Source organism: Hyperolius riggenbachi, chromosome 10, assembly GCF_040937935.1.
Source record: "Hyperolius riggenbachi isolate aHypRig1 chromosome 10, aHypRig1.pri, whole genome shotgun sequence".
NCBI lineage: Eukaryota > Metazoa > Chordata > Amphibia > Anura > Hyperoliidae > Hyperolius > Hyperolius riggenbachi.
In genome coordinates, this window is record NC_090655.1 from 274172860 (window position 1) to 274188145 (window position 15286).

The 15286-nt window shown below is 45.4% G+C and overlaps 1 protein-coding gene across 1 annotated transcript in view; it reads left to right on the forward strand.

Moving 5' to 3' along the window:
* The window catches only part of LOC137535459 (zinc finger protein 605-like), a 121592-nt gene extending 110782 nt beyond the window's left edge, over positions 1-10810 (forward strand). The window contains exons 4-7 of the mRNA XM_068257290.1: positions 6-84; positions 206-303; positions 416-704; positions 6348-10810. Of these exons, the coding sequence (XP_068113391.1) occupies positions 6-84; positions 206-303; positions 416-704; positions 6348-8203 (2322 nt within the window). The 3' untranslated portion in view covers positions 8204-10810. The remainder of the gene's footprint in view (positions 1-5; positions 85-205; positions 304-415; positions 705-6347) is intronic.
* The last annotated feature ends 4476 nt before the right edge of the window (positions 10811-15286 follow it).

Below are 15286 nucleotides of genomic sequence, written 5' to 3' on the forward strand. Positions count from 1 at the left end.
TGCAGGAGCAGCAGTATATAGAAGGACACAAGGACCTCTACAAGGACGCCATGATGGAGAATCAGCCGCCCCTCACATCACCGGGTAAGAGGAGACTTTCATTTCTTACAAAGGAGAGAACAGTATGGAGGGTCCACCTAGATCCCCCATCATCTGATAAACACATAGAGACAATGTAATCAGTTAGTGTGTTTGTTTCCTACAGATGTATCCAGCAACAGAAACCCACCAGACAGATACACAAGTCCTCTTTATTCCTGGGATTGTCCACAAGATGATCGCACCTTTCCCCATCATTTTCAGGTAGGTGGGCTGAGGGCAATCCGTGATTCCAAACTGTATTTCACTTTTTCTATTGCATATGTTGTTATCTGTGTTCACAATTAAAATATTAGCTCTCATTTTTTCAACTTAGGGAGGAGAACTGATTCATGTAAGTGTTGTGGTTAAAGAGGAGGAAGAAGAGACGTATGTGAGGAATGATCAGCAGTGTGTGGAGGAGGGTGACATGATGGGGACAAGTAAAGAGGAAGAAGAAGAGACTTATGTGAGGAGTGATCAGCAGTCCATCGAGGAGGGTGACATGATACGAACAATTAAAGAGGAAGAAGAAGAGACATATGTGAGGAGTGATCAGCAGTCTATGGAGGAGGGTGACATGATGGGGACAAGTAAAGAGGACAGTGTCACAGAGGGCAGAGCAGGTGAGTAATCAGCAGTAAATATAAAATAAACGTGTATCTTTATTGCTGGTGTGATCGAGTCACTGCTCACAGACTGGCCATAATAGGAGTTATGTGATGTAATATTTTGTCATCTTAAGATGTCATTGTTGATTGTGTTTGGTGACCACTTACTGGCAGTAACAGTACAGACACCCTGATTGCTGTAGAGTTCCCTGTTCTGTTCTGTGGAGAGGGGAAGGTGGTAAAGGAGTGAGAAACATCCTGCTAAATTTCACAGCAGAAATACAATGGCCTCAATTCATAAAGCATTTCTGCATGCAGTAATGCTGACAACAGCTGACTTTACCGAACACTTAGCAAAACCTCAATTCATAAAAGCTGTTACCGCATGAAAAGCTGACATTCCTGTGCAGTGAGGTAAATTACCACCTTGTGCGGTGATTATCACAACACACGTCAGTAAATGTCAATTCATAAAGATTAGAGCAGGCGGTATTGAGACAGAGAATACCACCTGCTGTGGAGAGGTGATAAGGGTGTGGATAAGAGCAAAGTTAATGGAGACAGATCTCTCATGCTGGGCATACACGGAGCGATCCGGTGGCTCGATTAGCCACCGGATCGACTCCTGCCAAGTCCCCGCGGCCGCCTGGATCGATTCCCGCTCGTCTCCGCGGGCGCTTCCTTATCTTCCGCCCGATTCCCCGCTATTGTCCGCCCACGGGTATCGAGCGGGGGAATCGATCCGCGCGGTGATCGGACCTGTCGGATATTATCAATCGAGCTGCTGATGGGAGTATCGACCCGTGTATGCCCAGCATCAGGCAGCAACAGCGAGAGCAGAACAAACAAGGCTTCCCAGAATTTTCCAGGCTGTGTTTTTTAACCTCTTGGGTACCTGTTTTAAAATGCTTTTTTACATCAGAAAGCCTGCATGTGTAACATTTCTTGAAGTTCTTCTAAGCTGTCGGAATTAGACAGATTCAGAGCAGATTCAGGGCAAGCACAAACTGTATAACAAAACATGCACATCTAAAGGGAAGTTAGGGGTGCCTCTTTTATTGTAACGCTGTCTCTGCACAGAGAAAATGTATCAACTCAGGCAGCTTCTCATGTTATCGCCAGCTTAGTTCGGGAAATCCCCCAACTTTTATTGCAACTCTAAACATTTTTATGAATTAGCGCACAAAAGTCTAAAATACCGAATAAGGTATTTTCCCGACAATGTTTTTTTCCCGCACAGCCTTTTATGAATTGACCCCGATGTGGATAATGGTCACTGTACATTACTGTACACAGATTGGTCACAGTAGGGGTGACTTAGTGTTACCAGCCTGTAATAAGCTGATAATGGTCACTGTACATTACTGTACACAGATTGGTCACAGTAGGGGTGACTTAGTGTTACCTGTCTGTAATAAGCTGATAATGGTCACTGTACATTGCTGTACACAGATTGGTCACAGTAGGGGGTGACTTAGTGTTACCTGTCTGTAATAAGCTGATAATGGTCACTGTACATTGCTGTACACAGATTGGTCACAGTAGGGGTGACTTAGTGTTACTGGCCTATAATAAGATGATAATGGTCACTGTACATTATTGTACACAGATTGGTCACAGTAGGGGTGACTTAGTGTTACTGGCCTGTAATAGGCTGATAATGGTCACTGTACATTACTGTACACAGACGGGTCACAGTAGGGGTGACTTAGTGTTACCGGCCTGTAATAAGCTGATAATGGTCACTGTACATTACTGTACACAGATTGGTCACAGTAGGGGGTGACTTAGTGTTACTGACCTGTAATAAGCTGATAATGGTCACTGTACATTACTGTACGCAGATTGGTCACAGTAGGGGGGACTTAGTGTTACTGACCTGTAATAAGCTGATAATGGTCACTGTACATTACTGTACACAAATTGGTCACAGTAGGGGTGACTTAGTGTTACTGGCCTGTAATAAGCTGATAATGGTCACTGTACAGTACTGTACACAGATTGGTCACAGTAGAGGGTGACTTAGTGTTACCGGCCTGTAATAAGCTGATAATGGTCACTGTACATTACTGTACACAGATTGGTCACAGTAGGGGTGACTTAGTGTTATGTTACTGGCCTGTAATAAGCTGATAATGGACACTGTACATTACTGTACACAGATTGGTCACAGTAGGGGGTGACTTAGTGTTACTGGCCTGTAATAAGCTGATAATAGTCACTGTACATTGCTGTAAACAGATTGGTCACAGTAGGGGTGGCTGGGGGCAGGTAAACTGCATAGGCCACTGGGGGGTACATGTACATTAGGGGGGGACAGTGGCCGGGGGCAGGTAAAGTATAACTGCATGGGGCACTGGGGGGTACATGTACATTAGGGGGGACAGTGGCCGGGGGCAGGTAAAGTATAACTGCATGGGGCACTGGGGGTACATGTACATTAGGGGGGACAGCGGCTGGGGGCAGGTAAAGTATAACTGCATGGGGCACTGGGGGTACATGTACATTAGGGGGGACAGTGGCTGGGGCAGGTAAAGTATAACTGCATGGGGCACTGGGGGTACATGTACATTAGGGGAGACAGTGGCCGGGGGCTGGTTAAGCATAACTGCATGGGGCACTGGGAGGTACATGTACATTAGGGGGGGACAGTGGCCGGGGGCAGGTAAAGTATAACTGCATGGGGCACTGGGGGTACATGTACATTAGGGGGGACAGCGGCCAGGGGCAGGTAAAGTATAACTGCATGGGGCACTGGGGGTACATGTACATTAGGGGGGACAGTGGCCGGGGGCAGGTAAAGTATAACTGCATGGGGCACTGGGGGTACATGTACATTAGGGGGGACAGTGGCTGGGGGCAGGTAAAGTATAACTGCATGAGGCACTGGGGGTACATGTACATTAGGGGGGACAGTGGCCGGGGGGAGGTAAAGTATAACTGCATGGGGCACTGGGGGTACATGTACGTTAGGGAGGACAGAGGCCGGGGGCAGGTAAAGTATGACAGCATGGGGCACTGGGGGTACATGTACATTAGGGGGACAGAGGCCGGGGCAGGTATAACTGCATGGAGCACTGGGGGTACATGTACATTAGGGGGGACAGTGGCCGGGGGCAGGTAAAGTATAACTGCATGGGGCACTGGGGGTACATGTACATTAGGGGGGACAGTGGCCGGGGGCAGGTAAAGTATAACTGCATGGGGAACTGGGGGGTACATGTACATTAGGCGGGACAGTGGCCGGGGGAAGGTAAAGTATAACTGCATGGGGCACTGGGGGGTACATGTACATTAGGGGGAGAGAGGCCGGGGGCAGGTAAAGTATAACTGCATGGGGCACAAGGGGGTACATGTACATTAGGCGGGACAGTGGCTGGGGGCAGGTAAAGTATAACTGCATGGGGCACTGGGGGGGTACATGTACATTAGGGGGACAGTGGCCAGGGGCAGGTAAAGTATAACTGCATGGGGCACTGGGGGTACATGTACATTAGGGGGGACAGTGGCCAGGAGCAGGTAAAGTATAACTGCATGGGGCACTGGGGGGGGGGGGGGGGGGTACATGTACATTAGGGGGGACAGTGGCCAGGAGCAGGTAAAGTATAGCTGCATGGGGCACTGGGGGGTACATGTACATTAGGGGGGACAGTGGTCGGGGGCAGGTAAAGTATAACTGCATGGGGGGTACATGTACATTAGGGGGACAGTGGCCGGGGGCAGGTAAAGTATAACTGCATGGGGCACTGGGGGTACATGTACATTAGGGGGGACAGTGGCCGGGGGCAGGTAAAGTATAACTGCATGGGGCACTGGCGGGTACATGTACATTAGGGGGGACAGTGGCTGGGGCAGGTAAAGTATAACTGCATGGGGCACTGGCGGGTACATGTACATTAGGGGGGACAGAGGCTAGAGGCAGGTAAAGTATAACTGCATGGAGCACTGGGGGGTACATGTACATTAGGGGGGACAGTGGCCGGGGTCAGGCAAAGTATAACTGCATGGGGCACTGGGGTGTACATGTACATTAGGGGGACAGTGGCCAGGAGCAGGTAAAGTATAACTGCATGGGGCACTGGGGGTACATGTACATTAGGGGGGACAGTGGCCGGGGGCAGGTAAAGTATAACTGCATGGGGCACTGGGGGTACATGTACATTAGGGGGGACAGTGGCCGGGGGCAGGTAAAGTATAACTGCATGGGGCACTGGGGGAACATGTACATTAGGGGGACAGAGGCCGGGGGCAGGTAAAGTATAACTGCATGGGGCACTGGGGGTACATGTACATTAGGGGGGACAGTGGCCGGGGGCAGGTAAAGTATAACTGCATGGGGCACTGGGGGTACATGTACATTAGGGGGGACAGTGGCCGGGGGCAGGTAAAGTATAACTGCATGGGGCACTGGGGGGTACATGTACATTAGGGGGGACAGTGGCTGGGGCAGGTAAAGTATAACTGCATGGGGCACTGGGGGTAGATGTACATTAGGGGGACAGTGGCCAGGAGCAGGTAAAGTATAACTGCATGGGGCACTGGGGGAACATGTACATTAGGGGGACAGAGGCCGGGGGCAGGTAAAGTATAACTGCATGGGGCACTGGGGGAACATGTACATTAGGGGGACAGAGGCCGGGGGCAGGTAAAGTATAACTGCATGGGGCACTGGGGGGTACATGTACTTTAGGCCAGACTACAGCTGTGGGAGGCAAGGCAACATCATGGGCTTGATTCACAAAGCGGTGCTAACCTACTTAGCACGTCTAAAGTCTTTAGACGCGCTAACCAGGGTGCTAAGTAGGTTAGCACCGGATTTCTCAATCAGATCGTGCGCTAACTTTGCGCGCGTAAAACTTTACGCGCGCAAAGTTTTACGCGCGCTAAGTCCCATAGGCTTTAATAGGCACTTCGCGCGGTGCGCCCTGTGCTCTGTGCAGTACGCGCGTAAAGTTTTACGCGCATAAAGTTTTGCGCGCGTAAAGTTTTATGCGCGAAAAGCTTGTTTAGACGTGCTAAAGGGGTTTTCACAGGCGTGCTAACAGTTAGCACCGCTTTGTGAATCAAGCCCCATGAGGCCAATATCCAAAGATTTCATGCTGAAATTGATCAGGAATCGGCCTGCAGTGTATGGGGCAACCAACAGACACCTCTCCGATCAGATTTCATCAGAGAGAGATCTGTCTTTTGGTCGATCGGTTGTCAAAATCACGTAATGTATAGATACCTTAAAGCCTTCCTTCCATTGTCTCAAAGTTACATAATTTACTTTTCATGTACAGCTGTTTTAGCTGCAGGGAGGGGCAATGAGATGCAAATAACTCTGACTTGTATGCAAATATAGTGCAACATGTATGCAGATAATCACATTTGTCAAGCTAAAGTAATAGTCATATGATTGGCCGCCTGTAATGGGCACAACCTTCTGCAGTTCTCTGTCCGGCTGATAACTAGTGATGCTCAGTGACATGCCAAAAGCTCTGAGATGGTGCAAATTGTATTCCAAGTATATGCAAAACTATGCAGCTGCAGCATTTTTGTCCATTTGTAATTTGCACCAACTTGGACTTCTCAGCAGGTCACTGACCATCCCTAATGACAATTGTTCCTCCCCTCAGAATTCTCTAACAGGAAGTGATGATGTTTACCTTTTTGCAGGGCGGAGTCCCGGCAACAGGAACCTCTCAGAGACTCGTCTCTCTGTATCCACAGACTGTACAACGGATGATGATGTCACTGGACAAGAGTCTCCTGCAGATATCCTGGTGACCCCAAATATTCCCCCTGACTCCCCTCATCTGTCTAACCCTGAGGGGCCTCATACCCAGCACAGCTCTCCCCCTGCAGGAGGGTCTCATTCCTGTTCCACGTGTGGGAAATGTTATACATGTAAATCGCAGCTTGTCATACATGAGAGATCTCACACTGAGAAGCCCTATTCCTGTAGAAGATGTTTTGTTTTGAACTCACAGCTTGTCGTACATGAGAGATCTCACACTGGTGAGAAGCCCTATTCATGTAGCAGATGTTTTGTTTTGAAATCACAGATTGTCGTGCATGAGAGATTTCACACTTGTAAGCGATCTTATTCATGTGCTGAGTGTGGGAAATATTTTGCACATAAATCAAATCTTGTCAGCCATGAGAGATCTCACACTGGTGAGAAGCCCTATTCATGTGCTGAGTGTGGGAAATATTTTGCACGGAAATCAAATCTTGTCAGACATAAGAGATCTCACACAGGAGAGAAGCCATATTCATGTACTGAGTGTGGGAAATGTTTTGGAGAAAAAGGAACCCTTGTCACACATGAGAGATCCCACTCTGGTGATAAGCCCCATTCATGTTCTGAGTGTGGGAAATGTTTTATTAAGAAATCACACCTTGTCATGCACAAGAGATACCACACTGGTGAGAAGCCCTATTCATGTGCAAAGTGTGGGAAATGTTTTATACAGAAATCAAATCTTGTCACACATGAGAGATCTCACACTGGTGAGAAGCCCTATTCATGTGCCGAGTGTGGGAAATGTTTTGCACATAAATCATATTTTGTCACACATGAGAGAGCTCACACTGGTGTGAAGCCGTATTCATGTACTGAGTGTGGGAAATGTTTTGCATGTAAATCACATCTTGTCATACATGAACGATCTCACACTGGTGTGAAGCCATATTCATGTGCTGAGTGTGGAAAATGTTTTGCACAGAAATCAAATCTTGTCATGCATGAGAGATCTCACACTGAAAAGCCATATTCATGTGCTAAGTGTGGGAAGTGTTTTGGAGATAAAGACTCCCTTGTCAAGCATGAGAAATCCCACACTGGTGATAAACCATATTTATGTTCTGAGTGTGGAAGATGTTTTAATACGAAATCACACCTTGCAGTACACAAGAGATATCACACTAGTGAGCAGTCCTATTCATGTGCTGAGTGTGGGAAATGTTTTACACATAAATCAAATCTTGTCACACATGAGAGAACTCACACTGGAAAGAAGCCTTATTCTTGTGCTGCGTGTGGGAAATGTTTTGCATATAAATCACATCTTGTGATACATGAGCGATCTCACTCTGGTGAAAAGCCATTTTCATGTGCTGAGTGTGGGAAATGTTTTGTACAGAAATCAGGTCTTGACACACACGAGCGATCTCACACTGGTGAAAAGCCCTATTCATGTTCTGAGTGTGGTAGAAGTTTTGTTTGGAAATCACAGCTTGTCGTGCACAAGAGATCTCACACTGGTGAGCGATCCTATTCATGTGCTGAGTGTGGGAAATGTTTTGCACTGAAATCAACTCTTGTCGGTCATGAGAGAACTCACACAGGAGAGAAGCCTTATGCATGTGCTGAGTGTGGGAAATTTTTTGCTTCTAAATCACATCTTGTGACACATGAGAGAACTCACCCTGGTAAGAAGCCTTATTCATGTGCTGAGTGTGGGAAATGTTTTGCACGGAAATCACAGCTTGTCAGACATGAGAGATCTCACACTGGTGAAAAGCCCTAATTGTGTGCGCAGTGTGGGAAATATTTTTTGTGTAAATCACTGCTTGTCAAACATTTGTGTTAAGTGTGGGAAATGTTTCGGCCATAAGTGTTCTTTTCTTAATCCAGACCTTGCTAATGGAAATCTACACCCTGTTTGGGCACTACCTATACTGGAGGCACCTACCTGGCTAACCTGTACTGGGGACACCAATAGCTTGCCAGTTTGGGTACTGGCTAGCCAGATCCCAAAGTTTTCAGGTTCTGGCTGTAACATACTTTAAAGAGACTCTGTAACAAAATGTTCAGCCTTAGTTCTTCTATCCTATAAGTTCCTTTGCCTGTTCTAATGTGCTCTGGCTTACTGCAGCTTTTCCTAATTGCACAGTGGCTGTATTATCTCTGTTTTATGATCTAATCTGTTTTCTTCTGTCGGCACAGTCGGGCTAAGGCTGGAATGTGTGGAATGTGCAGAACTGCTTGTGATTGGATAGAAGTGATACACACCCTCTGCAGGCTCCCTGCTGGCTCTGTATGACTCACACACTCTGCTTATGTGAGCCTATCGCAAGCTGGTTAGTTTGTTTGTAAACACTGCCTAAAACTGTAAATTACAAGCCAGGATTGCAGCAGAGAGTGGCAGAAACAGCACAGAGGGGCCCAGGAGCACATAATGAATAGAATGGTATGCTTTTTATTGTAAAAATTTTTGAGTACAGACTCTCTTTAAAGTGTATCCGAGCCAAATCTCAGGTACAAAATCATATACTTTCCTTAAACCCTTCAGCTTACGGGTTGTTTTCACGTCATGGACTAAAGGAATTTTCACATTTCAGTGCTCCTCCCTTTCATTCCCCCAAAACTTTATCACTGCTTATCACAACAAAATGATCTATACCTTGTTTTTTCTGCCACCAATTAGGCTTTCATTGGGTGGTACATTATGCTAAGAATTATTTTATTCTAAATGCATTTTAATGGGAACAATTAGAAATGATATTTTAGGCCATTACAGTTTTAAAATAAAACGTTCTACTGTGGATAAAATCTACACTGTTTATTTACCCATTTGTCCCGGCTATCCTGGTTGTCCCGGTTATTGCAATGTTTAAATTATATCCCTAGTACAATGTATGGGGAGAATATTTTATTTGTAAATAAAGGTACATTTTTCAGTTTTATATCCATCACTAATCACAAGCTTCAAATTTAATAATAATATACCCTCTTGACATTCATAGTAAAAAGAAAAATGTATTCCCTAATGTATGTAGTTGTAATATTTCTATTTGGCCACAAGATGTCCTCGCGCATTATTTCCTATTTACATACAATAAGTATACTAAATAGGAAGTAATGCATGCCGGTTACATTTCGGAAGTGACACAGGCATCTCATTGATAACGGCGATCACAGGGGCCTGAGGGGAGATGAATTATTGGGAACAAAGTTCCCATACATTAATCTAATGATCGGCAGCAGGAGCAGTGCAAATGAGCGAGTGGGAGGGAGCGTAGCGGCATCATCTGAGAACAAAAACATTTTTGTACAAAAACAGTGATCATTCTTGGCGGAGAGACACGGATTGGCTCAGGAGGTTTCTGTCCCCTGCTACCAATCCCCCCCCCCCCCTGACGCCGAGACCATGGTGATTGTGGGCTTCCACACGATCACACGCACAGCCCCACAGACTGCACAGGAGAGAGCCTCATGTCCCTGCGGCTACAGCCGCATTTGCCGTGGCCATGAGCCTCGCGGCCCTGTGGCAGAAACGGTTAAGAGAGGGAAGCACCAGGATCCTATTGAGGCTTCCGTCGCTACTCTGTTGTCCCCCGTCGCTGAGCACAGCCCCCCAAAAGATTAGCGAGGAGGCTATAATTTTGTAATACCGTGATATTTTCTGAGACTGTTATCATATCATCATATTTCATACTGTTGCAACCGTAGTTTCCATTGCAAAGGTTAATGAACCATCTGCTTTACTTATTATTATTATTTAGTATTCATATAGTGCTGACATCGTCCGCAGTGCTGTATCTTGTCTTGTCATGTAGTAGTCCTATGTCTATGCATGTATTTTGTAGTGTATGTATCGTAGTCTAGTACTAATTTTAGGGGAAGCCGATTAACGTATCTATATGTTTTTGGGATGTGTGATAAAAATGAAGTGCCCGGTGGAAACCCACGCAGACACAGGGAGGACATAGAAACTCCATGCAGATAGTGCTCTCGTTGGGATTTGAACCAGGGACCCAGCACTGCAAGGCGAGAGTGCTAATCACTGCACCACCGTGCTACCTATGCAGTTAGACAGGATCTGCTGTCACATGCAGCCACGGCTCTCCTGAAATGTAACTAGAAGTCAAAACACTTTTATCTGGCTGAACAAAGAGTGCGAAAATGCGAATTATTTGTTTTTGTTGGGAGCCAATAATAATATACTCTAGCACAAATAATGCAGATATAGTCAATATAGATGTTGCGCTCCTCCAAACACTCTCAGATCGAATAATTTATCACCGGTTCGCAGACACCATACAGTCACCTGATATATTCTTTCCAAGGTGTATGCGCTCACAACGGTTCATTAAGGGATGGTCCTGAATCAATTATTATCTCCAGTCCAGTAGACAGTCTCAGACGCCACTATGACTTTAATGCACCTCAGGAAAAAATGAATACAAGAAAACAATGGCCATAATAGTGTAGTATGCCTTAATAGGATGTGCACCTCCACCTTCAATGGTACTTATGTATAATACTGTATATGTATAGGGTGTTATACATAAGTACCATTGAAGGTGGAGGTGTACATCCTATTAAGGCATACTACACTATTATGGCTATTGTTTTCTTGTATTCATATTTTCCTGAGGTGCATTAAAGTCATAGTGGCGTCTGAGACTGTCTACTGGACTGGAGATAATAATTGATTCAGGACCATCCCTTAAAAACCTGCCTAGCTCAATACGGCAGCAAAATCTATAATTGCTAAACAGTGGAAAGATAAGTTATTACCATGGGAGAATTTAATAAATAAAATCAATAATATATGCATAAATGAATATCTGTCTAGCCTACTTCTAGAAACAACCGTCAGATTTCTTGACATATGGGATCCGTGGCTTAGGTTGGAGTATGGATCCCATATATGCCATCAATTGGGGAATAACATCATGGGCTCGATTCACAAAGCGGTGCTAACCCATTTAGAGACTTTAGGGGCCTGATTCACAAAGCGGTGCTAACAGTTAGCACCCTGGTGAAAAGCCCTTTATCACGCCTAAACTCAGTTTAGGCATGATAAGTTTAGGTGTGATAAGTTTAGGTGTGATAAGTTTAGGCGTGATAAGTTTAGGTGTGATAAGTTTAGGCATGATAAGTTTAAGCACCAACTGCGTTAGCACCGCAGTGCACAGCTGATCAAAAGTTTTGCGCTAGCAAAGTCTGGTGCACTTTGCATAGAGTTTAATGGCGCTGCTTTGCGTGCGGGACTTTGCACGCTATCTACACTTATCTAAACTTAGCATGCCTAAACTTATCACACCTAAACTTATCACGCCTAAACTGGCTTTTCACCAGTGTGGTGCAAAGGTTATCATGCCTAAAGTCTTTTAGGCGTGATAACTGAGTTATCACCGCTTTGTGAATCAGGCCCCAGGTGTGATAACCATTGCACCACGCTGGTGAAAAGCCAGTTTAGGCGTGATACGTTTAGATAAGTTTAGATCGCTTGCAAAGTCCCGCACGCAAAGCAGCGCCATTAAACTCTATGCGAAGTGCACCAGACTTTGCTAGCGTAAAACTTTTGATCAGCTGTGCACTGCGGTGCTAACGCAGTTGGTGCTTAAACTTATCATGCCTAAACTTATCACGCCTAAACTTATCACGCCTAAACTTATCACGCCTAAACTTATCACGCCTAAACTTATCACACCTAAACTTATCACACCTGGGGCCTGATTCACAAAGCGGTGCTAACAGTTAGCACCCTGGTGAAAAGCCCTTTATCACGCCTAAACTCAGTTTAGGCATGATACGTTTAGGTGTAATAAGTTTAGGCGTGATAAGTTTAGGTGTGATAAGTTTAGGCATGATAAGTTTAAGCACCAACTGCGTTAGCACCGCAGTGCACAGCTGATCAAAAGTTTTGCGCTAGCAAAGTCTGGTGCACTTCGAATAGAGTTTAATGGCGCTGCTTTGCGTGCAGGACTTTGCGTGCGATCTAAACTTATCTAAACTTAGCATGCCTAAACTTATCACGCCTAAACTTATCACACCTAAACTTATCATGCCTAAACTGGCTTTTCACCAGTGTGGTGCAAAGGTTATCACGCCTAAAGTCTTTTAGGCGTGATAACTGAGTTATCACCGCTTTGTGAATCAGGCCCCTAGGGCACGATTCACAAAGCGGTGCTAACCCAGTTAGAGACTTTAGGCGTGATAACCATTGCACCACGCTGGTGAAAAGCCAGTTTAGGCGTGATAAGTTTAGGTGTGATAAGTTTAGGTGTGATAAGTTTAGGCATGCTAAGTTTAGATAAGTGTAGATAGCGTGCAAAGTCCTGCACGCAAAGCAGCGCCATTAAACTCAATGAGAAGTGCACCAGACTTTGCTAGCGCAAAACTTTTGATCAGCTGTTGGTGCTTAAACTTATCATGCCTAAACTTATCACACCTAAACTTATCATGCCTAAACTTATCACACCTAAACTTATCACACCTAAACTTATGCCTAAACTGAGTTTAGGCGTGATAAAGGGCTTTTCACCAGGTTGCTAACTGTTAGCACCGCTTTGTGAATCAGGCCCCATATGATAACTACACTGGCCCCTGTATCCTATATTTCATTTTGTCTACAAGACTGACTTCCTACTTTACCCATTTAAGAATAGGCCTAAATGACCTAAGCCACAGAACAACATAATCAAACCACAAGATTATATATATGTCATGGCACTCCGACACCAGCATCAGTATTACTATCACCAATCGTACATTGTGTGCTTTTCTTCTTATGTTATATGTCATATGTTATTTACTTCTTCTTTTCCTCTACAATATGGGAAAAATTCCCTCCAGAAGGACTGATTGTTACTCCTTTTGTCACATCTGTTAAAATGATTTCTATATTATGGTTTTCCTATATCTGTATGTAAATCTTATCATCTTCAATAAAGCAATTTTGAAAGTAAAAAACCTCAACCTCCCTAGCGTTCAATTTCCCCAGGATTTCTGTGCAAAAATTGATAAAATGTATTTTTAAAACGTTTTTTTTTCCTGTAACTTGACAAAATGTGTCCAGCAAGGGTCTAGTATACAGTGTAGGAGAGTATTGATGTGTATGTAAGTTTCTACTGTTCACAGCATGTTTTTATGGCTGGATAATCTGTCAATACCGCTAGGGAGGTCAATGAACCGTTGTAAGCGCATAGACTTTGCAAATAAAAGTGCAGATACACCCCAATGCCTCAGTGCTGCAGCCCAAAAGTAAATTAGGAGATGATTGGATACAGGTGTTTGGGCTGGAGGTGAGATACAGGAATTCTGGGGTGGAGAGGAGGACAGGTTATTGTTATATGTGTTACAGTCACTGCTATAGACACCCCAATGCCTCAGTGCTGCACCCCAAATGTAAATTAGGAGATGATTGGATACAGATGTTTGGGCTGGAGGTGAGATACAGGAATTCTGGGGTGGAGAGGGGGACAGGTTATTGTTATATGTGTTACAGTCACTGCTATAGACACCCCAATGCCTCAGTGCTGCACCCCAAATGTAAATTAGGAGATGATTGGATACAGGTGTTTGGGCTGGAGGTGAGATACAGGAATTCTGGGGTGGAGAGGGGGACAGGTTATTGTTATGTGTTACAGTCACTGCTATAGACACCCCAATGCCTCAGTGCTGCCCCCCAAATGTAAATTAGGAGATGATTGGATACAGGTGTTTGGGCTGGAGGTGAGATACAGGAATTCTGGGGTGGAGAGGGGGACACGATATTGTTATATGTGTTACAATCACTGCTATAGACACCCCAATGCCTCAGTGCTGCAGCCCAAAAGTAAATTAGGAGTTGATTGGATACAGGTGTTTGGGCTGGAGGTGAGATACAGGAATTCTGGGGTGGAGAGGAGGACAGGTTATTGTTATATGTGTTACAGTCACTGCTATAGACACCCCAATGCCTCAGTGCTGCACCCCAAATGTAAATTAGGAGATGATTGGATGCAGGTGTTTGGGCTGGAGGTGAGATACAGGAATTCTGGGGTGGAGAGGGGGACAGGTTATTGTTATGTGTTACAATCACTGCTATAGACACCCCAATGCCTCAGTGCTGCCCCCCAAATGTAAATTAGGAGATGATTGGATACAGGTGTTTGGGCTGGAGGTGAGATACAGGAATTCTGGGGTGGAGAGGGGGACACGATATTGTTATATGTGTTACAGTCACTGCTATAGACACCCCAATGCCTCAGCGCTGCACCCCAAATGTAAATTAGGAGATGATTGGATACAGGTGTTTGGGCTGGAGGTGAGATACAGGAATTCTGGGGTGGAGAGGGGGACAGGTTATTGTTATATGTGTTACAGTCACTGCTATAGACACCCCAATGCCTCAGTGCTGCACCCCAAATGTAAATTAGGAGATGATTGGATACAGGCGTTTGGGCTGGAGGTGAGATACAGGAATTCTGGGGTGGAGAGGGGGACAGGTTATTGTTATATGTGTTACAGTCACTGCTATAGACACCCCACTGCCTCAGCGCTGCACCCCAAATGTAAATTAGGAGATGATTGGATACAGGTGTTTGGGCTGGAGGTGAGATACAGGAATTCTGGGGTGGAGAGGGGGGCAGGTTATTGTTATATGTGTTACAGTCACTGCTATAGACACCCCAATGCCTCAGTGCTGCACCCCACATGTAAATTAGAAGATGATTGGATACAGGTGTTTGGGCTGGAGGGGAGATGCAGGAATTCTGGGGTGGAGAGGGGGACAGGTTATTTTTATATGTGTTGCAATCACTGCTATAGACACCCCAATGCCTCAGTGCTGCACCCCAAATGTAAATTAGAAGATGATTGGATACAGGTGTTTGGG